General features: G+C 44.7%; 2 protein-coding genes and 1 pseudogene across 4 annotated transcripts in view; 2 read left to right on the forward strand and 1 right to left on the reverse strand.

Annotated features, from left to right (window-relative positions):
- The window catches only part of necab1 (N-terminal EF-hand calcium binding protein 1), a gene marked incomplete at both ends in the record, with an annotated part of 19227 nt that extends 19078 nt beyond the window's left edge, over positions 1-149 (reverse strand). Inside the window, one exon of the mRNA XM_083684261.1 lies at positions 63-149. Within this exon, the coding sequence (XP_083540387.1) occupies positions 63-149 (87 nt within the window). The remainder of the gene's footprint in view (positions 1-62) is intronic.
- A 1855-nt stretch (positions 150-2004) lies between these two features.
- LOC310814762 (4-galactosyl-N-acetylglucosaminide 3-alpha-L-fucosyltransferase 9-like) lies at positions 2005-3517 on the forward strand (annotated as a pseudogene). Its single transcript has 3 exons — positions 2005-2014; positions 2152-2927; positions 3498-3517. The product of its transcript is annotated as a 4-galactosyl-N-acetylglucosaminide 3-alpha-L-fucosyltransferase 9-like (transcript).
- A 1157-nt stretch (positions 3518-4674) lies between these two features.
- On the forward strand, positions 4675-14842 carry mtdha (metadherin a). 2 transcript variants are annotated; one of them, XM_083684289.1, is made up of 12 exons: positions 4675-5047; positions 5748-5846; positions 6553-6643; positions 7783-7950; positions 8263-8313; positions 8749-8931; positions 9636-9716; positions 10169-10243; positions 10826-10959; positions 11580-11687; positions 12019-12127; positions 12653-14842. In XM_083684289.1, exons 1-12 carry the CDS (start codon positions 4697-4699, stop codon positions 12718-12720), a joined length of 1518 nt encoding a protein of 505 aa, XP_083540415.1. In that variant the 5' UTR covers positions 4675-4696; the 3' UTR covers positions 12721-14842. The 2 variants fall into 2 exon arrangements, with proteins under 2 accessions (XP_083540415.1, XP_083540416.1); XM_083684290.1 differs by having other exon boundaries at positions 10172-10243.
- Positions 14843-15196: the final 354 nt, after the last annotated feature.

The following is a 15196-nucleotide window of genomic DNA, read 5'->3' on the forward strand; positions in this document are numbered from 1 at the left end:
GTCAACGACGAAGATTGACAAATGTACAACCACGGACCCAGATGTGCAGACTGCTTACTCACGTCCAGGAAAATAGACATTCCTTTCTTTAACTCCAGCTGAGTGTTGGCTTCATCTGGCAGAGACTGCGCCTCCTCTGAGCAATCCATTTCCGAGTGATACTTTTATTGTGAATAAGCGCTAAACTGTGGCGGTTTGAATCTTATGTGAAGTCGCTGAGAAGGTAGAGAATAGGTAGATATGGTCCAGAACAATACACAAGAGCGCTGCTGCTGTGGGGGTGCGTCCAAACTGGTAGCGATGCGCGTCTCTTGCGATAGCGGCGTGAGGTGGAGGAGGGGAGGGGGGGGGGGGTCTTGATGAGGAATTATTTACGTTTTCCTGTAATGTTGTCAAGTAAAAAGTGTGATATATTCATTTCTGAAAGGCATGGATTGCTGTATGTTTTCCTAATTAGACTGTGAAACGCATGCCATTGGTTTAAGACAGTATAGGCTATGCAATTCTGGCCGAGAATCTCAATAAAAATCCATCCAAATTCATTACATGTGTAACAGAGTGGGAACGTCAAAGACTGTTAAAACTCTTATACAGAGCACTTACGTTGAAGTGAAACGATGTTCCTGCTGTATATCTCAAACCTTCAGGTTTGTTAATGCGGCGTATTGAACATCTATAACACTGTGGAACACTACACGGATTTGAGTGTGCACTTTACTTAGTAAGTGTGTTGGTAAGTGTGTTGGTTTGTGATGGAAAGCATCATAAACTCAAGAACAGCTGATTCAAAGTGTCTGGTACAGGTTACACACACTGGACTATGAAGAATGTTTGGTACCGTTCCTTATTCCGTTCCATGTATTACAATGAGCCCGTCCTCCGATTTCTACCTCCACCAGCCTCCCCTGACTACACATCATAGATGCACATATATGTACTCTTGTATTATATATATATATATATATATATATATATATATATATATATATATATATATATATATATATATATATATATATATATATATATATATATATATATATATATATATATATATATATATATATATATATATATATAAAATTATTATTATTATTATTATTATTATTGTTATATATATTAAATATATATATAGTTTCATCCCATTTGTTATCTATGTCAGTAAAGGGCTGTGAAGTTGTTTGTGATTACACTTCTTTAAGCAGAAGTGCCGCGGGAATAGTTGCCTAGGTTACATTCTACTGGAGAATGGCCTATAATTTCAGTTCAACAATGTTTTCATTTCCTCTAAAGACGTTATTATGCGTGTCTCTATCAAAGCATTCCACACGGAGGCTTTTACAAGCTTAATTCAGAGACAGTATTGTGACATGTTATTAATTGGGGAATCAATGGGATGCTTATTATTCCGGACATGCACTCACATTTCTCTACAAATGAACTATGCAGTTTGTGTGGGTATACTGCCCTCTAGTGGGCGTATAAGATGCCCCATAAAATGTACCGCACCTGCTTTCTCTTCCTCTCCTCTCCTCCGCACACAGACACAGACACAGACACAGACACAGACACAGGGGGTGTTACTTGTTTTCTCTCTCTTCATTGTTTTTGAGGATCAAGCGAGTGGAGGAGGCATGGAGGAGGTGATTCTACGGGCATTGGTTTGATTTGGAAAAAGAGCGTGTTTTCATTCAAGGTCACACTTCCGTTACTAGTTTGATATAAGTTTGATTTGCTTGTTTCTCCTCGTAGAGAGACTTTATTAGCAGGACGCAGGCGTCCACAAGCAACATATGCTACAAGTCAGTCTCCTATTCTAAACTGTTCAACTGTTGAAAATACGATCATCAGTTAATGTATTTATGATTTATGATATAATGGTAAGGTCTTAATACTCTCTCCTGTGCTGTTTCTTTCTTTCTTTCGTCCTTTCTTTCGTTCATTATTTCTTTCGTTGTTTGTTTCTTACCAGAAAGCGTCACTTTTTCGGGACTTGACGCATGAATGAGCGACGGTCTCATTTTTCTGGCATATCTTTGAGTTTATATTACATAGGTGTGGCTAGTGGGGTCGTGACCTCAGTGATACTCATTTTCATTCACTATGAGGCTGAGCCAATATGCTGTGTTGTGTTGCTTTGGTTCTGGCCAGAGGGTGTGAGGTTAGACTTCTGCAGCAGATTGTTCGACATTGACAGTCGTGTCCTTACCGCTGACAGATCCTGGTTCAGCGAAGCAGACGACGTCATTTTCTATCACAAACACAGTCACTCGTTACAAGACCTACCGCTGTCACCACGACCCCTCTTGGCAGAAATGGGTCTGGTATCATCACGAATCACCAACTAATACCAGGAAGAATACCTGGCCTAGAAAATCTGTTCAATCTGACTATGAGCTACAGAGGAGTAGCTGACATCACAGTGCGTGATGAGATGACACCTGTAAAGACAGAGATGGATGGTGAGTTTGTCCTGCCTGAGAAAGATACATTAGTTTGCTGGATTGTGAGTGACAACAATCCTGCGACTGGTACAGCATCCAGAGCAAGGTATTCCCAAGAGCTGATCAAACACGTTCAGGTACACGTCTTTGGTGCTGCATTCACAGCCTGTCCTTTGAGATATGAGGACTATTATTCAACCATCGCCAGCTGTAAATTCTACCTTTCATTTGAGAATTCAATCCACAGAGACTACATTCCAGAAAAACTGAACGGTCCACTAGCAGCAGGAACGGTACCAGTCATACTGGGCCCAACAAGACAGAAGTATGAGGAGTTCATCCCGGCCGATTCCTTTATTCACATGAATGACTTTCCCGATGTTAAGGCTCCGGCTGGCTTCCTCCTCGGCTTGGACAAGAACCATGAGATGTACATGCGCTACTTCCTGTGGAGGAGGTTTTCAAGGCCAAGCCACATCTCCTGTCAGTCCAAAAAGAGTTCATCTCGTCTGTCTGTGATGCCTGTGGATACTTGGCCAGAGACAGAGCATACAGTGCTGTCCATGACCTTTACAAGTGGTGCTTTGTTTAAGCATTTTGATTCAAGAGAGAGAGTGAGGTGAACCACATTTTCATGAAGTAGAATGGGCTCCTTTGGAAACCACCTGAATCCCTGAGACAGAAAACAGAGAGGAGAAGTAACGAGACATGTATTTACTGTTGTTGTAAAGCGCTTTTCATTTGTACAATCGCATAAAAAAACAGTCTAAAACATAGCAGCATCTAGTCATTTCAACTGGACAGTTTGGTTCTTTTTCAAATTTCGAACAGGCAGTTCCAAAAGCAGGTGTGTCGGCAGCATGTGTCGGCGGTAACAGGTGAAATGACCACCTGTGCTCAGGTGGGTGGAGCAGTGGTGCTCAGGTGGGTGGAGCAGTGGTGCTCAGGTGGGTGGAGCAGTGGTGATAGATAACTATTGTATGCTTTATTTTTATTCTTGAATAAATTAATAAATTAATTCCTGCATATGTGTGTATTGGTGTGTGTCAGCAGTACCTGTGATTGGGCTGTAGGCCCAATCACTAACGATTGTTCTTGGCCATTTAATCTGACATACTGGACCTTTAAAAACAGATTGCTTTAAATAGGACCAATGAGCTTAATGCAATGGAAACAGTAACACCACATTCCATTACCAGTAACACCACATTCCATTACCAGTAACACCACATTCCATTACCAGTAACACGGTTGTGGTTCTAAAGGTCAGTTTATGTCTCAATTGCGTTCACATGCTGCAGCTCCTCAACATTCTTTGGTAACTTGAGAGTGGTACGTATTTTATATTTTTATTTATTTATTATTTATCCTTTATTTACTCAGGGAAGTCCCTTTGCAACCAAGGTCTCTTTTTCAAGGGTGCGCTGACTACAAAATATATGCACATCACTGTTATTGACATCAAATAGAGCCTTGGACTCAGTGATGAGTGAGCAGAGATTCTGAAAGACTGTCTGGTTGTCTGAAAAGAAGATATTACTACTATCTTAGAGTGATATCCTCTCGATTCAGTAGAAAACGGATCTCACATCGATCTACTGACTCCCTCTGCTGCCTGTTCACTGAAAAGACGGTGCGACCATGCCTACATGAACTACTCTGTTGGCCAAACAGGTTGCTTAGTTAGTGACACCTGAAATGCATGCATGGCACTTACATAAAGCCGACCTACACGTCAATAAAACGGAAGCATTTCTCTGTATATAACATATACAGATATATAACATATATCTCCATCCGCTTTACCTTTACCTACAAAGACCTTGTACATTTGCACTCTCACTCTGACTCACATGCAGACGCACACACACACGCACACACACACAAACTTACTCATTAAGTGTTTCTGCTGCTATTCTGCGACACAATTCATGCTATTGCCGCTGTTACTGCTATAGTTACTGCTGTTGTTTTTCTTCCTTTTTTTAAATTATTGTGACATTGTTTGATTTTTTGCGTTGTTGAGGAGTTGCTCACCCAAATGCATTTTAATTACATTGTATATTGTGTGTTGTGTAAATAAGTGAGCATTAATATTTGATGATGTGAGTTGAACCTCTGACCAGAGCAGACAGCTGTCAGGCTAAGCCCCGCCCCCGGCCTGCTGGCATAGTACGGTGGCCCGCAGGTCCGTCGCCGAGACTCAACCGCGGTAGCTGCGTGCTACTGTAGCTAGCTGGCGCTCGGAGAAGATGGCAGCGGACTGGCGAGCTTTAGCGTTAGAGCAAGCCGAGCTGATCTCCAGCCGTCTCCGGGAGCTGCTGTCCTCCGGGCAGGGGTACATCCGATCGGAGTTCGGAGTAGAACTGGGTCTGGAGCCTGAGATCTACCCGTCATGGGTGATTCTGTCCACGGTGACCGTCGGTCTCCTGGTGCTGGTCGTGCTGTCCTGGGCCGCGGTGTGTGGCGGACTCTTCGGTGGGAAAAAGCGAGGAGCTCCGCTGACCGGAGACGGCTGCGAGCCTCTGAAGGCTCCGGCCGTGACCAAGGCGGCCAAACCCGATGAGCAGAAGAAGAAGAACAAGAAGAAACCTTCAGAAAAGGTTCGTGTAGGTGGAGACACAGTCAGCCAGTCAGTCAGTCAGTCAGCCAGTCAGTCAGTTAGCCTGCTAGCTGTTGTTGGGCTAGCTCCTGTGACAGTCGTCATCCGTGGCGTTGGTGAACTTCATCCAGCTGAGCTTTGTGTGGTCGGTTAGCGAGGCGCCTGCTAGGCTACCCAGCGCAGCCTGGCTCTCCCTCCGCCGCCGCCGCCGACCCTGCCGCACTGACCGCTAACGAGCTAACTAGGTTAGGTTAGGTTAGGTTAGGTTAGTTTAGGTTAGGTTAGGTTAGGTTAGTTTAGTTTAGGTTAGGTTAGGTTAGGTTAGGTTAGGTTAGCTGTGATGAACAGCCAGGTCTGACCCCTCCATGTCCAGCCTGCTGCTTGATTCATTGGTGATTGTGATTAAGACATTTCGTGATTTGAGATTTCGTGTTATAGATGTCATCTCTTTAATAATATTTACTGGTGGCTTATTTTCTTATTATCAAGACACCTATCCGTAGCATGCACATTTTAAGATAACGTAGTCACCTCATCTATGAAGTAGATGTGATGATATTCTCTACCTGTATGTTAGTGTTTGATGATTACTTCAGTGTTGAGGAGCTAGCTCGCCCAGAGCATTTCATCACACCGTCTACGGCTGGATTCTGTCTGACACACACTGATTTGATTTGTGACTTTGTGTTGAATTCCCACAGAAGAGTCAGTCTAACGGGCGGCCGGTCCCGGAGCCCCGGCAGGAGGAGGCGAAAGGCGGTGAGACCTCCAGACCCTCCCCTGAGATCAGAACCGAGAAGGTGTGTGTGGCTCGACCGGAGTCGGATCTGAAACTCTGCTCATTTGAATGTGTAACGAAAAGGAAGTCGACATGTTTCCAAATATCCTCGCAATGAATTGTGTAACTCAAAACGCCATTTTTTTTAAATAATTTTTTCCCTCCAGAGTTGATTAAGAATCATGCATCCAAGTTTAAACAGGTGGTGGCAGAGAAACTTTCCGTAAAGAAAGTTAGAATGTCAGGTTTGGTGATGTAATGGACTAAACTCAATTCAACCACCTCGTTATTATGGTGACTATGGGGTTTACCCACCTCTTCTGCTAGGTCAGAGTTATTTGCGTTCGGGGTTTACCCACCTATACAGCACCACTTTAGGGACTTCTCTATCTAACTCATTACTAGTGTGTGTGTGTGTGTGTGGGGGGGGGGGGGGGCAGCTGAAAATAGACTGCAAGATACAAAGGAAGTTGCTACACTAGGTGTGTGTGTGAATGAGTGTGAGAGAGAGTGTGTGTGAGAGGGCAGGACATAAGGGGTTATACTATAAGGGGTTATATGAGGAGAAATGCTGTCTAGAAACACTCCCGTTTATCAATAAATGAAACCTTAGATGTCCTGTTAGGGTTAGGACTTGGGCTAGGACTAGGGTTAGGGTTAGGACTAGGGTTAAGGCTAAGGCTAAAGCTGTATTGTTTGTCTGTTCTAATCTTTTGTCTTCTCTCCAGGTCCAGGCAAAGAAGAACAAGAAGAAACCTAAACCAGAGGTGAAGTCTGCCAAGACCGTCTCTGCTGCTGCTGGGAAGGAACCTGACGATGGTGAGGGAGGGGGGGGGAGGAGGAGGAGAGGGGGGGGGAGGGAGGGAGAGAGAGAGACAGAGACTGACTTGACTCCTCGCCTGGTAAACAAATTGTATAAAAGTTAAGACTTATACACAAGGCTCCCAGGGCATCGCTGAGATAGATAGATAGAAACTTTATTTATCCCTAGGGGAAATTCAGGTTCCAAGTAGCTTAAAGACATAGAGACATCACACATAACATACACATACAACATAAGCACGATTGTAAACAGGGCATTAGCCTGTCAATCAAAGAAGCAGGAAACATACATTCCTGTTGCGTCAAATAGGTGAGAGGTCACGTGAGGTCGCATGGCCCCCGTCCAATTAGAATAAGGTTACCCGACGTGAACCAACCAGAATGCAGCAGCGACCGTTCCAAGCCATTCCCCCTACGATGACCCAATTTATCTAAGTTTGTTAATGATTAATTTGACCTCGATTCCATCAAACTTTGCACAGCTTGCAGGCTGGTGAGTCATTTGAATAGAGGTTATTATTTAAAACACGTGTAATACAGCGAGAGATGAGATATCTAAATATCGTTTCATCGCCTTTCACTCATTTAGTACCGAGGGTGAATAAAGTCACTGAAATGGTCGACATTCCAGAGCGCCAAGGGTGACTTTATTCACTAAAAAATGCAGAAATTGTTCTTCTATTCTTGTAGCAAATCAAGAGTGTTGTTGCTAGGTAGATGCCACATAGAACACCTGGCGCTCTAGGTGGTGAGGGTTCCGGAACTCTTTGGCAGTTGGTGAGTTGAAGTTATGGTAACCGTGGCGACGTTTTGGTGTAGCGATTAACGTGCTGCTTCCACGCATTGCCTCTGTGGCGGGCCGGGTTTGAACCCGGGGTCTCTCGTGTGGAAGACACAAGCGTCTACCTTTAGGCCAAGAGGACATCTTCAGGGTCTCAGACAGGGCTACCTCATCACGAGAGAGTGACTCCTAACCACCCCCGCTACAGCCCGACAGATGAGGGATGGAATCCTCAGGCTGTTTGTTCCTACTCTAATCCTCTTTCTCTCTCTCCCCTCTTCCTTATCTCCCTACCTCTCTTTCCATCCTCTCCTCTCTCTCTCTCCTGTCTCTCCCCCTCCCCTCCCCCCTCCAGGAGCCTGGGAGACCAAGGTGAGTAACCGGGAGAAGAGGCAGCAGAAGAGGAAGGACAGGGGGCCTGACGGCTCAGGGAGCCCCGGGGGGGTGGAGGCTCCGCCCACCTACCACCTGGACCCGCCCACCGTCCCCGCCCGCCTCCCCGTCAGCGCCAAGAAGAACCGAGGTAAACAACAACAACCCTGGTCCCAGTCTGATCCGGATGTGCTTTAGCCATCTCTGTCTGTCTCTATCTATCTGTCTGTCTGTCTGTCTGTCTGTCTGTCTCTATCTGTCTGTTTGTCTGTATATGTCTGTCCTGTCTCTGTCTGTCTGTCTCTCTTTCTTTCTCTATATGTCTGTCCTGTCTGTTTGTCTCTATCTATCTCTACCTGTCTGCCTGTCTGTCTGTGATAACCATCTGTCTGTCTGTGATAACCATCTGTCTGTCTGTCTGTCTGTGATAACGTCGGTGTGTCCTCCTCCTCCTCCCCTGTAGAGCCCCTCCACCCCAGGACCAGTGTGAAGGGAGATGCTGTCATTCTCTCAGGTAACTCATTTTAATAAGACCATCATTACATTTAACTCATTTTAATAAGACAATTACATTTAACTCATTTTAATAAGACCATTACATTTAACTCATTTTAATAAGACCATCATGACATTTAACTCATTTTAATAAGACCATCATTACATTTAACTCATTTTAATAAGACCATCATGACATTTAACTCATTTTAATAAGACCATCATGACATTTAACTCATTTTAATAAGACCATCATTACATTTAACTCATTTTAATAAGACCATCATGACATTTAACTCATTTTAATAAGACCATCATTACATTTAACTCATTTTAATAAGACCATCATTACATTTAACTCATTTTAATAAGACCATCATGACATTTCAACCGGTTGGTTGATGGGTTGGTGGGTTGGTTGATGGGTTGGTTGATTGGTTGGTTGCTTCCTCAGTGTCGTCCAGCAGGAGGGAGGAGGCTGTGAATGGAGGAGGGGGATGGACAGACATCTCCATGAAGATGCCCTCCCAGATCAGCTCCTCAGAGGGGGACAAGTGGCCCCCCATGCCCAAGGCCCCCCGACACCGGAACCCCCTCCCCAACACGGAGCCCCCCACCTGGAGACAGGAGACTGAAGGTAATATAACCCCCCCCCCCCCTCCCCCCTCCGGTGATTTTCCAGTTCAGTGTTATTGTTGGTCATGAAAGTCACGGCAGTTGAGGCCCTGAGTGACTCAGCGTTTTGCACCAGGTGCATCCGTTTTTTTTCAATACGAGATAAAACAACAAAACCAGAACTGAACATGAAACTGAAACTGTTTTCATTAGAGCTGTACTTCAATTTCTCCTTCCCCTCTGTTAACCTTTATTTTTACAGGTTTTTTTTTGCTACATTTCCGATGTTTAAGTTCCTCTGGAAAAAACAGGTGCAATTTGAACTAGGCCCTGCGTTTACCTGCGTCACCAGGGGTTACCAGGAAATATATAGTTAAATTCCACGTTTCTTTCCTCCTATGTTTGATCTTAACTCACCAACTGCCAAAGAGTTGGGCCAGAACACTCACCACCTAGAGGGCCAGGTGTTCTATGCAGTGTTTACGTAGCAACAACACTCTGATTGGCTACAAAATTATCATCATTTATGCATTTCTGGTGAATAAAGTCACCCTTGGCGCTCCTTGGTGCTGAGTGCCAAGCAGAGAGAGGAACCGGGGTTCTTTGGTATGACCGGGCCGGGGGTTCTTTGGTATGACCGGGCCGGGGGTTCTTTGGTATGACCGGGCCGGGGGTTTGAGCGCTGCGTATCTGAGGGAGTCAGACGTGAACGTGGCTGTGTTTCAGGGTCCTGGAGCGGTGTGGACGGGAGGATGAAGACGGACCTCAAGCCCGTCTCCTTCTCTGTGCTCAGCCTCTCCCCCACAGGTGATTCATCCTTTACCTGTTGATTACCTTCATAAGGCCACATTAGTCACCTGTTTATTGCCTTCATAAGGCCACATTAGTCACCTGTTGATTACCTTCATAAGGCCACATTAGTCACCTGTTTATTACCTTCATAAGGCCACATTAGTCACCTGTTTATTACCTTCATAAGGCCACATTAGTCACCTGTTTATTACCTTTATAAGGCTACGTGCTTTACCTGTTTATTACTTTAACTGAAGTTGGTGTATTCTTTAATCATATATTCATAGGTGTTATGTAAGAGCTTCTTATAATGCCTCTCGTTTAACGCCAATACTTGATGTCTCTCTTTCACCCTCTCTCTCACCCTCCCTCTCACCCTCCCTCTCTCTACCTCTATCTCCCCCCTCTCCCTTCATCTCTATCCTCCCTCTCTCCCTCTCTCCCTGCCTCTCGATCTCCCCCCCCAGCAGCCGAGCCCCTCCCCCTTCCCAGCTCTGACCTGCAGTGGGAGGCTCCTGTGGATGACCAGTGGTCTGGCTTCAGTAAGTCTGATTTAGTTGACCAGGTCCTGTTTTACAGCATTGGAGGGCCGTGGTTGAAAGTGTTTGATGTTCTGACTCAGTGACCATCCAGTGGCCATTTGGTTCAGAGCCACACAGATTAATTTGATCACCAACTGCCAAAGAACTCCGGAACACTCACCACCTAGAGGGCCGAGTGGTTTATGTGTTGTCTACCTAGCAACAACACTCTGATTGGCTACAAAATGAAGCATTATAATTTATGAATTTTTGGTGAATAAAGTCACCCGTGGCGCTCTAGAATGGGGAATTTATTCACCCTTGGCACTGAATGAGTGAAGTTATTTTAATGCGTGTTGCACTGTTTTCTACCAAGCAAGTCTGGCCATTGCTGTACGGGGTATGAGCTAGTGGGAATGAATGTCCTCCTCAGACTAAACCAGCTCATCTACTCCATCCAGGGCTCACCTGAAACATCTCAATGTGATTTCTCTAGTTTAATAAAGGATTACAAAATAAGTTATCACTTTACTGTGTGTGTGTGTGTGTGTGTGTGTGTGTGTGTGTGTGTGTGTGTGTGTGTGTGTGTGTGTGTGTGTGTAGATGGTATCTCTGCAGTGGACCCCAGCTCTGACTGGAACGCCCCGACTGAGCTGTGGGGGAACTACGAGGAGCCGCCCCCCCCAGCCGAGACCCCCGCCCCCCCACCACAGGAGTCTGCCCCCCAGCCTGGCAAGGTCTGCAGCACACACACACACACACACACACATATATATATATATATATACACACACATTACACACACATACACACACACACACACATCACAAACACACATATATATATATATACACACACACACACAGGCTAGCCATGTCAGGGCTCTGGAGACATTTATTCATACATACACACTCACTCGTTCACACACTCATTGTTATGTTACAAATGTAATGCTTCATTATTTAAATAGTAATGTAATAGTTAGTTATTTAAATAGTAATGTAATAGTTAGTTATTTAAATAGTAATGTAATAGTTAGTTATTTAAATAGTAATGTAATAGTTAGTTATTTAAATAGTAATGTAATAGTTAGTTATTTAAATAGTAATGTAATAGTTAGTTATTTAAATAGTAATGTAATAGTTAGTTATTTAAATAGTAATGTAATACTTCACACAAAGATAAAGAACAGTTAATATACAGCATGAAAACGTAGGAAAGTACGAAACTAAGTTTGGACTGATAATAGTACTGATAACATTAGCGTTGGTGTTGGTGTTGGTGTTGGTGTTGGTGTTGGTGTTGGTGTTGGTGTTGGTGTTGATGTTGATGTTGGTGTTGTCTTTGTCGTCACCAGGTGTCTGATGACGATGACAGAGAGGACCCAGCCAGCGGTGGAGCAGCCAAGTCCAAGAAGAAGAAGAAGAAGAAGAAGAAGGCAGAGGAGGAGGGTGCACCTGCCCAGGTAACAACACCCATCACTTCCTCTCTGGAGGCTGGTAGCCCCTCCCACTCTCACATGGTTCACTTTTATTGGACAGCAGAGAGAGAGGAAGTAAGGAGGAGAGGGTGTGTCAGCAGGGCATGGGCCAGATTCAAACCCATGTCGACATGGACATGTGTGCACTGTAGGCCGTGGTGTTGGACCACTGGACCACTGGACCAGGCCATGGTACCAGACCCCTGGACCACCCCAGGCCATGGTACCAGACCACTGGACCACCCCAGGCCATGGTGCCAGACCACTGGACCACCCCAGGCCACACAGAAACTAACTTGACCCCCTCTTGATCCAGGGTGTTCCTGAGAGCGCAGCCCCACCTCAGGTGGCCTCGCTGCCCAGAGCCCAGGACCTTCCCCCTGCGCCGACCTCCACCAAGCCGGGAACCACGCCGCCCTCTCACAGTAAGACCCACACCCACACACCGGCTGGAGGACCGCACTTTAACCCACCAACTGCCAAAGAGTTCCAGGTGTTTTATGTATTGTTTACCTAGCAACAACACTCTGATTGGCTACAAACTGAAGCAGCATCATTTATGCATTTTTGGTGAATAAAGTCACCCTTTGGCGCTCTGGAATGTCGACCGTTTGGGGACTTTATTCCCCCTCGGCACTGAAGGAGTTAAGAGTGCAGCTCCTCTTGCTACTCTGAATCTACTGTAAATAGAGAGAGCAGAACAAAATGTCTGATTTGTGAATCACAAAATGTTTAATTTCTGTTAATTTTCCTGTAATATGTGTGCTAATGACTCTTCCAACTCTAGCTAGATATGATATTCAATAGCATTTGAATGTGAGTCACCACAGTAACCTAGTGAATTTAGTTTATAATCAAGCACACACAACACTAAATCCTACAAAATCAAGTATTTTGCAAAGTCCAGAACACTGTTATGATGGTTGTCTTCTTCTGTGGTGCCTCTGTAGAGAAGCCTGACCAGAGCGCTGAGCCTCCCAAGCCGTCCCAGAAGAAGAAGGTTCGAAGGGAGACCTGATGTCCCCCAGTGGCGCCACCTATGGATCTATATGCAACAGGATTGTTCAATGTGTTTAATGCAATAATTTACTAAGTACAGAATTTTATACGAGGATAAGTTGGCTGTACTTTTTCGATATCCAAAAACCAAGAGAAAGAATAGAGAGTTGGACCAGCTCAGAGAAGGAGGGAGGGAGGGAGAGGAGGAGGGAGAGAGACTGGTCTCAGTAACTGATGTGCACTATACACTTACACTGCAGTGGAACAGATCTTCACAAGAGGTTAACTCATCTTGCAGTGGAGTACAAGTTTATAAATAATTATTTTCCAATTTGCATTGCAAAGTAGATTTCTTTTTTTGAAGTTATATGTTTTTAACCCAAATGTAGAAGAAGAAAATTGTGTTGGTTTTTTTTCTAAAGAAATTCAAAGTTTCACAAGAAAGTTTACGATTTTTGTTGTCGGTCTCTGTTTGTGGCACTTTTTGTACAGGTGGGTCATAGCCGGCAGGAGTGTTGTTGCCGTGGTTACTGACAGGCGGCAGTATAGTATTATAGTCTGCCACTGAGAGGCACTTGAAACTGCTGAGACATGAAGCACTTCAAACTCACCACTAGAGGGCAGTTTAAGGTTGTTGGATTTTACAGCAGCTTGTTGGTAGGAGAATAAAGACAGACAGACAGACACTACTAGTATTCCTCCCTCAGTGGGCTTTTCCTTTCTGAGTCTATTTCTCTATGATCTGATCTGAGTTGAGCATCAACCCTTTTTGGGACATTATGGCTGCGATGTCCTCAACGGTCAGTTAGGCCAGGTTAAAACAGCCTTTCTTCCAACTTCTGTGGTAGAGGAGGCTCTGTCCTTTATTCCAACTTTTATGGTGGAGGAGTCTCTGTCCTTTATTCCAACTTCTATGGTGGAGGAGGCTCTGTCTTTTCGTCCAACTTCTATGGTGGAGGAGGCTCTGTCCTTTATTCCAACTTTTATGGTGGAGGAGGCTCTGTCTTTTCGTCCAACTTCTATGGTGGAGGAGGCTCTGTCTTTTATTCCAACCCACCTCTGTGGTAGAGAAAGCCATCGCCATATGTACAGAGTAAAAGGGCTTTTTCTAATGTTGAATTCTCTGTGATGATTGCACTGTGCAGGCTGTATACATTTCATTGATTTGTCCGTCTTTTTAGAATGTGACCGTTGTTGTGATTCTTGGTTGTAACTGACTTGTGATGGAAGTCAATGTGATCAGGAGGGGGGGAGGAGGAGGGGGGGCACAGAAGAGAGCAGCTTTAATTCCATGTCAAAGTAATTTTAACGGTATATCAGGAAATGAATTCTATTGCCTTAACCTGTAGTGTGTAGGAAGTATATACATGTGCTTTTATATAGTCAACGAGTGTTCAGATCAGCAGTGGGTGGAGCTTAACCATCCTGTGTTTGATGATTGGGTGGAGCTAACCATCCTATCGCAAAGTTTCATTGATTGATGTCAGAAATGATTTTTTTTTTTCTTCTTCTTCTCTTGCATGACTTTGATAACCGTACTCATACATGATGATTTGTAAACAACGGGCATACGATTCGGATTCTACTGTAGAACCAACTCACTGTACATAATATAGTCTTTCCTGAGGAGGAGGGACAGCCGGGCGGGGAGATAGCGGAGCTGATAGCATGGTTAGCTGTCGGGGGCGTTTAGAGGACAGGGTTTTTAGTAGACACGGAGGTGGTGGGAGCCTGAGGGTGGGTGGAGTCTTAACTCCGGATCAACACCTGTCGTTTTCAGTCTCCGCTCACATTTCCCGTCGGCACCGACACTCTGGAGTCAGGATGGAGGCCGTGGGGCGACCAGGCTCCGGTTGGTCAGGTGGTGCAGTGTGTTGCCCGTAGATCTTTGTAAACTAGATCAGTCAGTTGTCATGGAGATGTTCAGGTGTATCTGCAGAGACTTCTCTTTTGCTATTATTATTATTGATTAATCATTAAAAAGATGATTCAATTTCAATCAATGTATTTATATACCTGTACTTAGAATATGATTTTTGAGAATGATTTTGTTTATTGAAGAAATGAAATGATATTTACATGTTTCGTTTGTGAAATAAAATTCAAAAAAAGTAAAAAAATAAAATAAAAATAAAACAAAAGCAATGCTTAACTGCAGTGAGACTCTGTCTCCTTCCCTGTTTCTGCTACGTGGGATCCTTCACCCTTACCTCAGCTGTTCCACCTCAATGGGGCTGACGGCTGAGTCGGCCGTCCCAAGGATCCCACTCAGCCTCTGCCTTTCATCATGTGACTGTTTCCTACATCCGTCTGTCTGTGATGTACACAGTACAATACATACAACGTTATGGATGAAGTCATCTGGAACCTTTGTGACCAGGGGAGGCTGGCAGAGGCAGGTAGAACTCAAAGGACGGGCGTGAGTGATACCATTCCTCATTCCGTTCCATGTATTACAGTAAGACCCGTCTTCCAGTTTCTACCTCCGCCAGCCT

The sequence above is a fragment of the Argentina silus genome (assembly GCF_951799395.1).
Source record: "Argentina silus genome assembly, chromosome: 14".
NCBI lineage: Eukaryota > Metazoa > Chordata > Actinopteri > Argentiniformes > Argentinidae > Argentina > Argentina silus.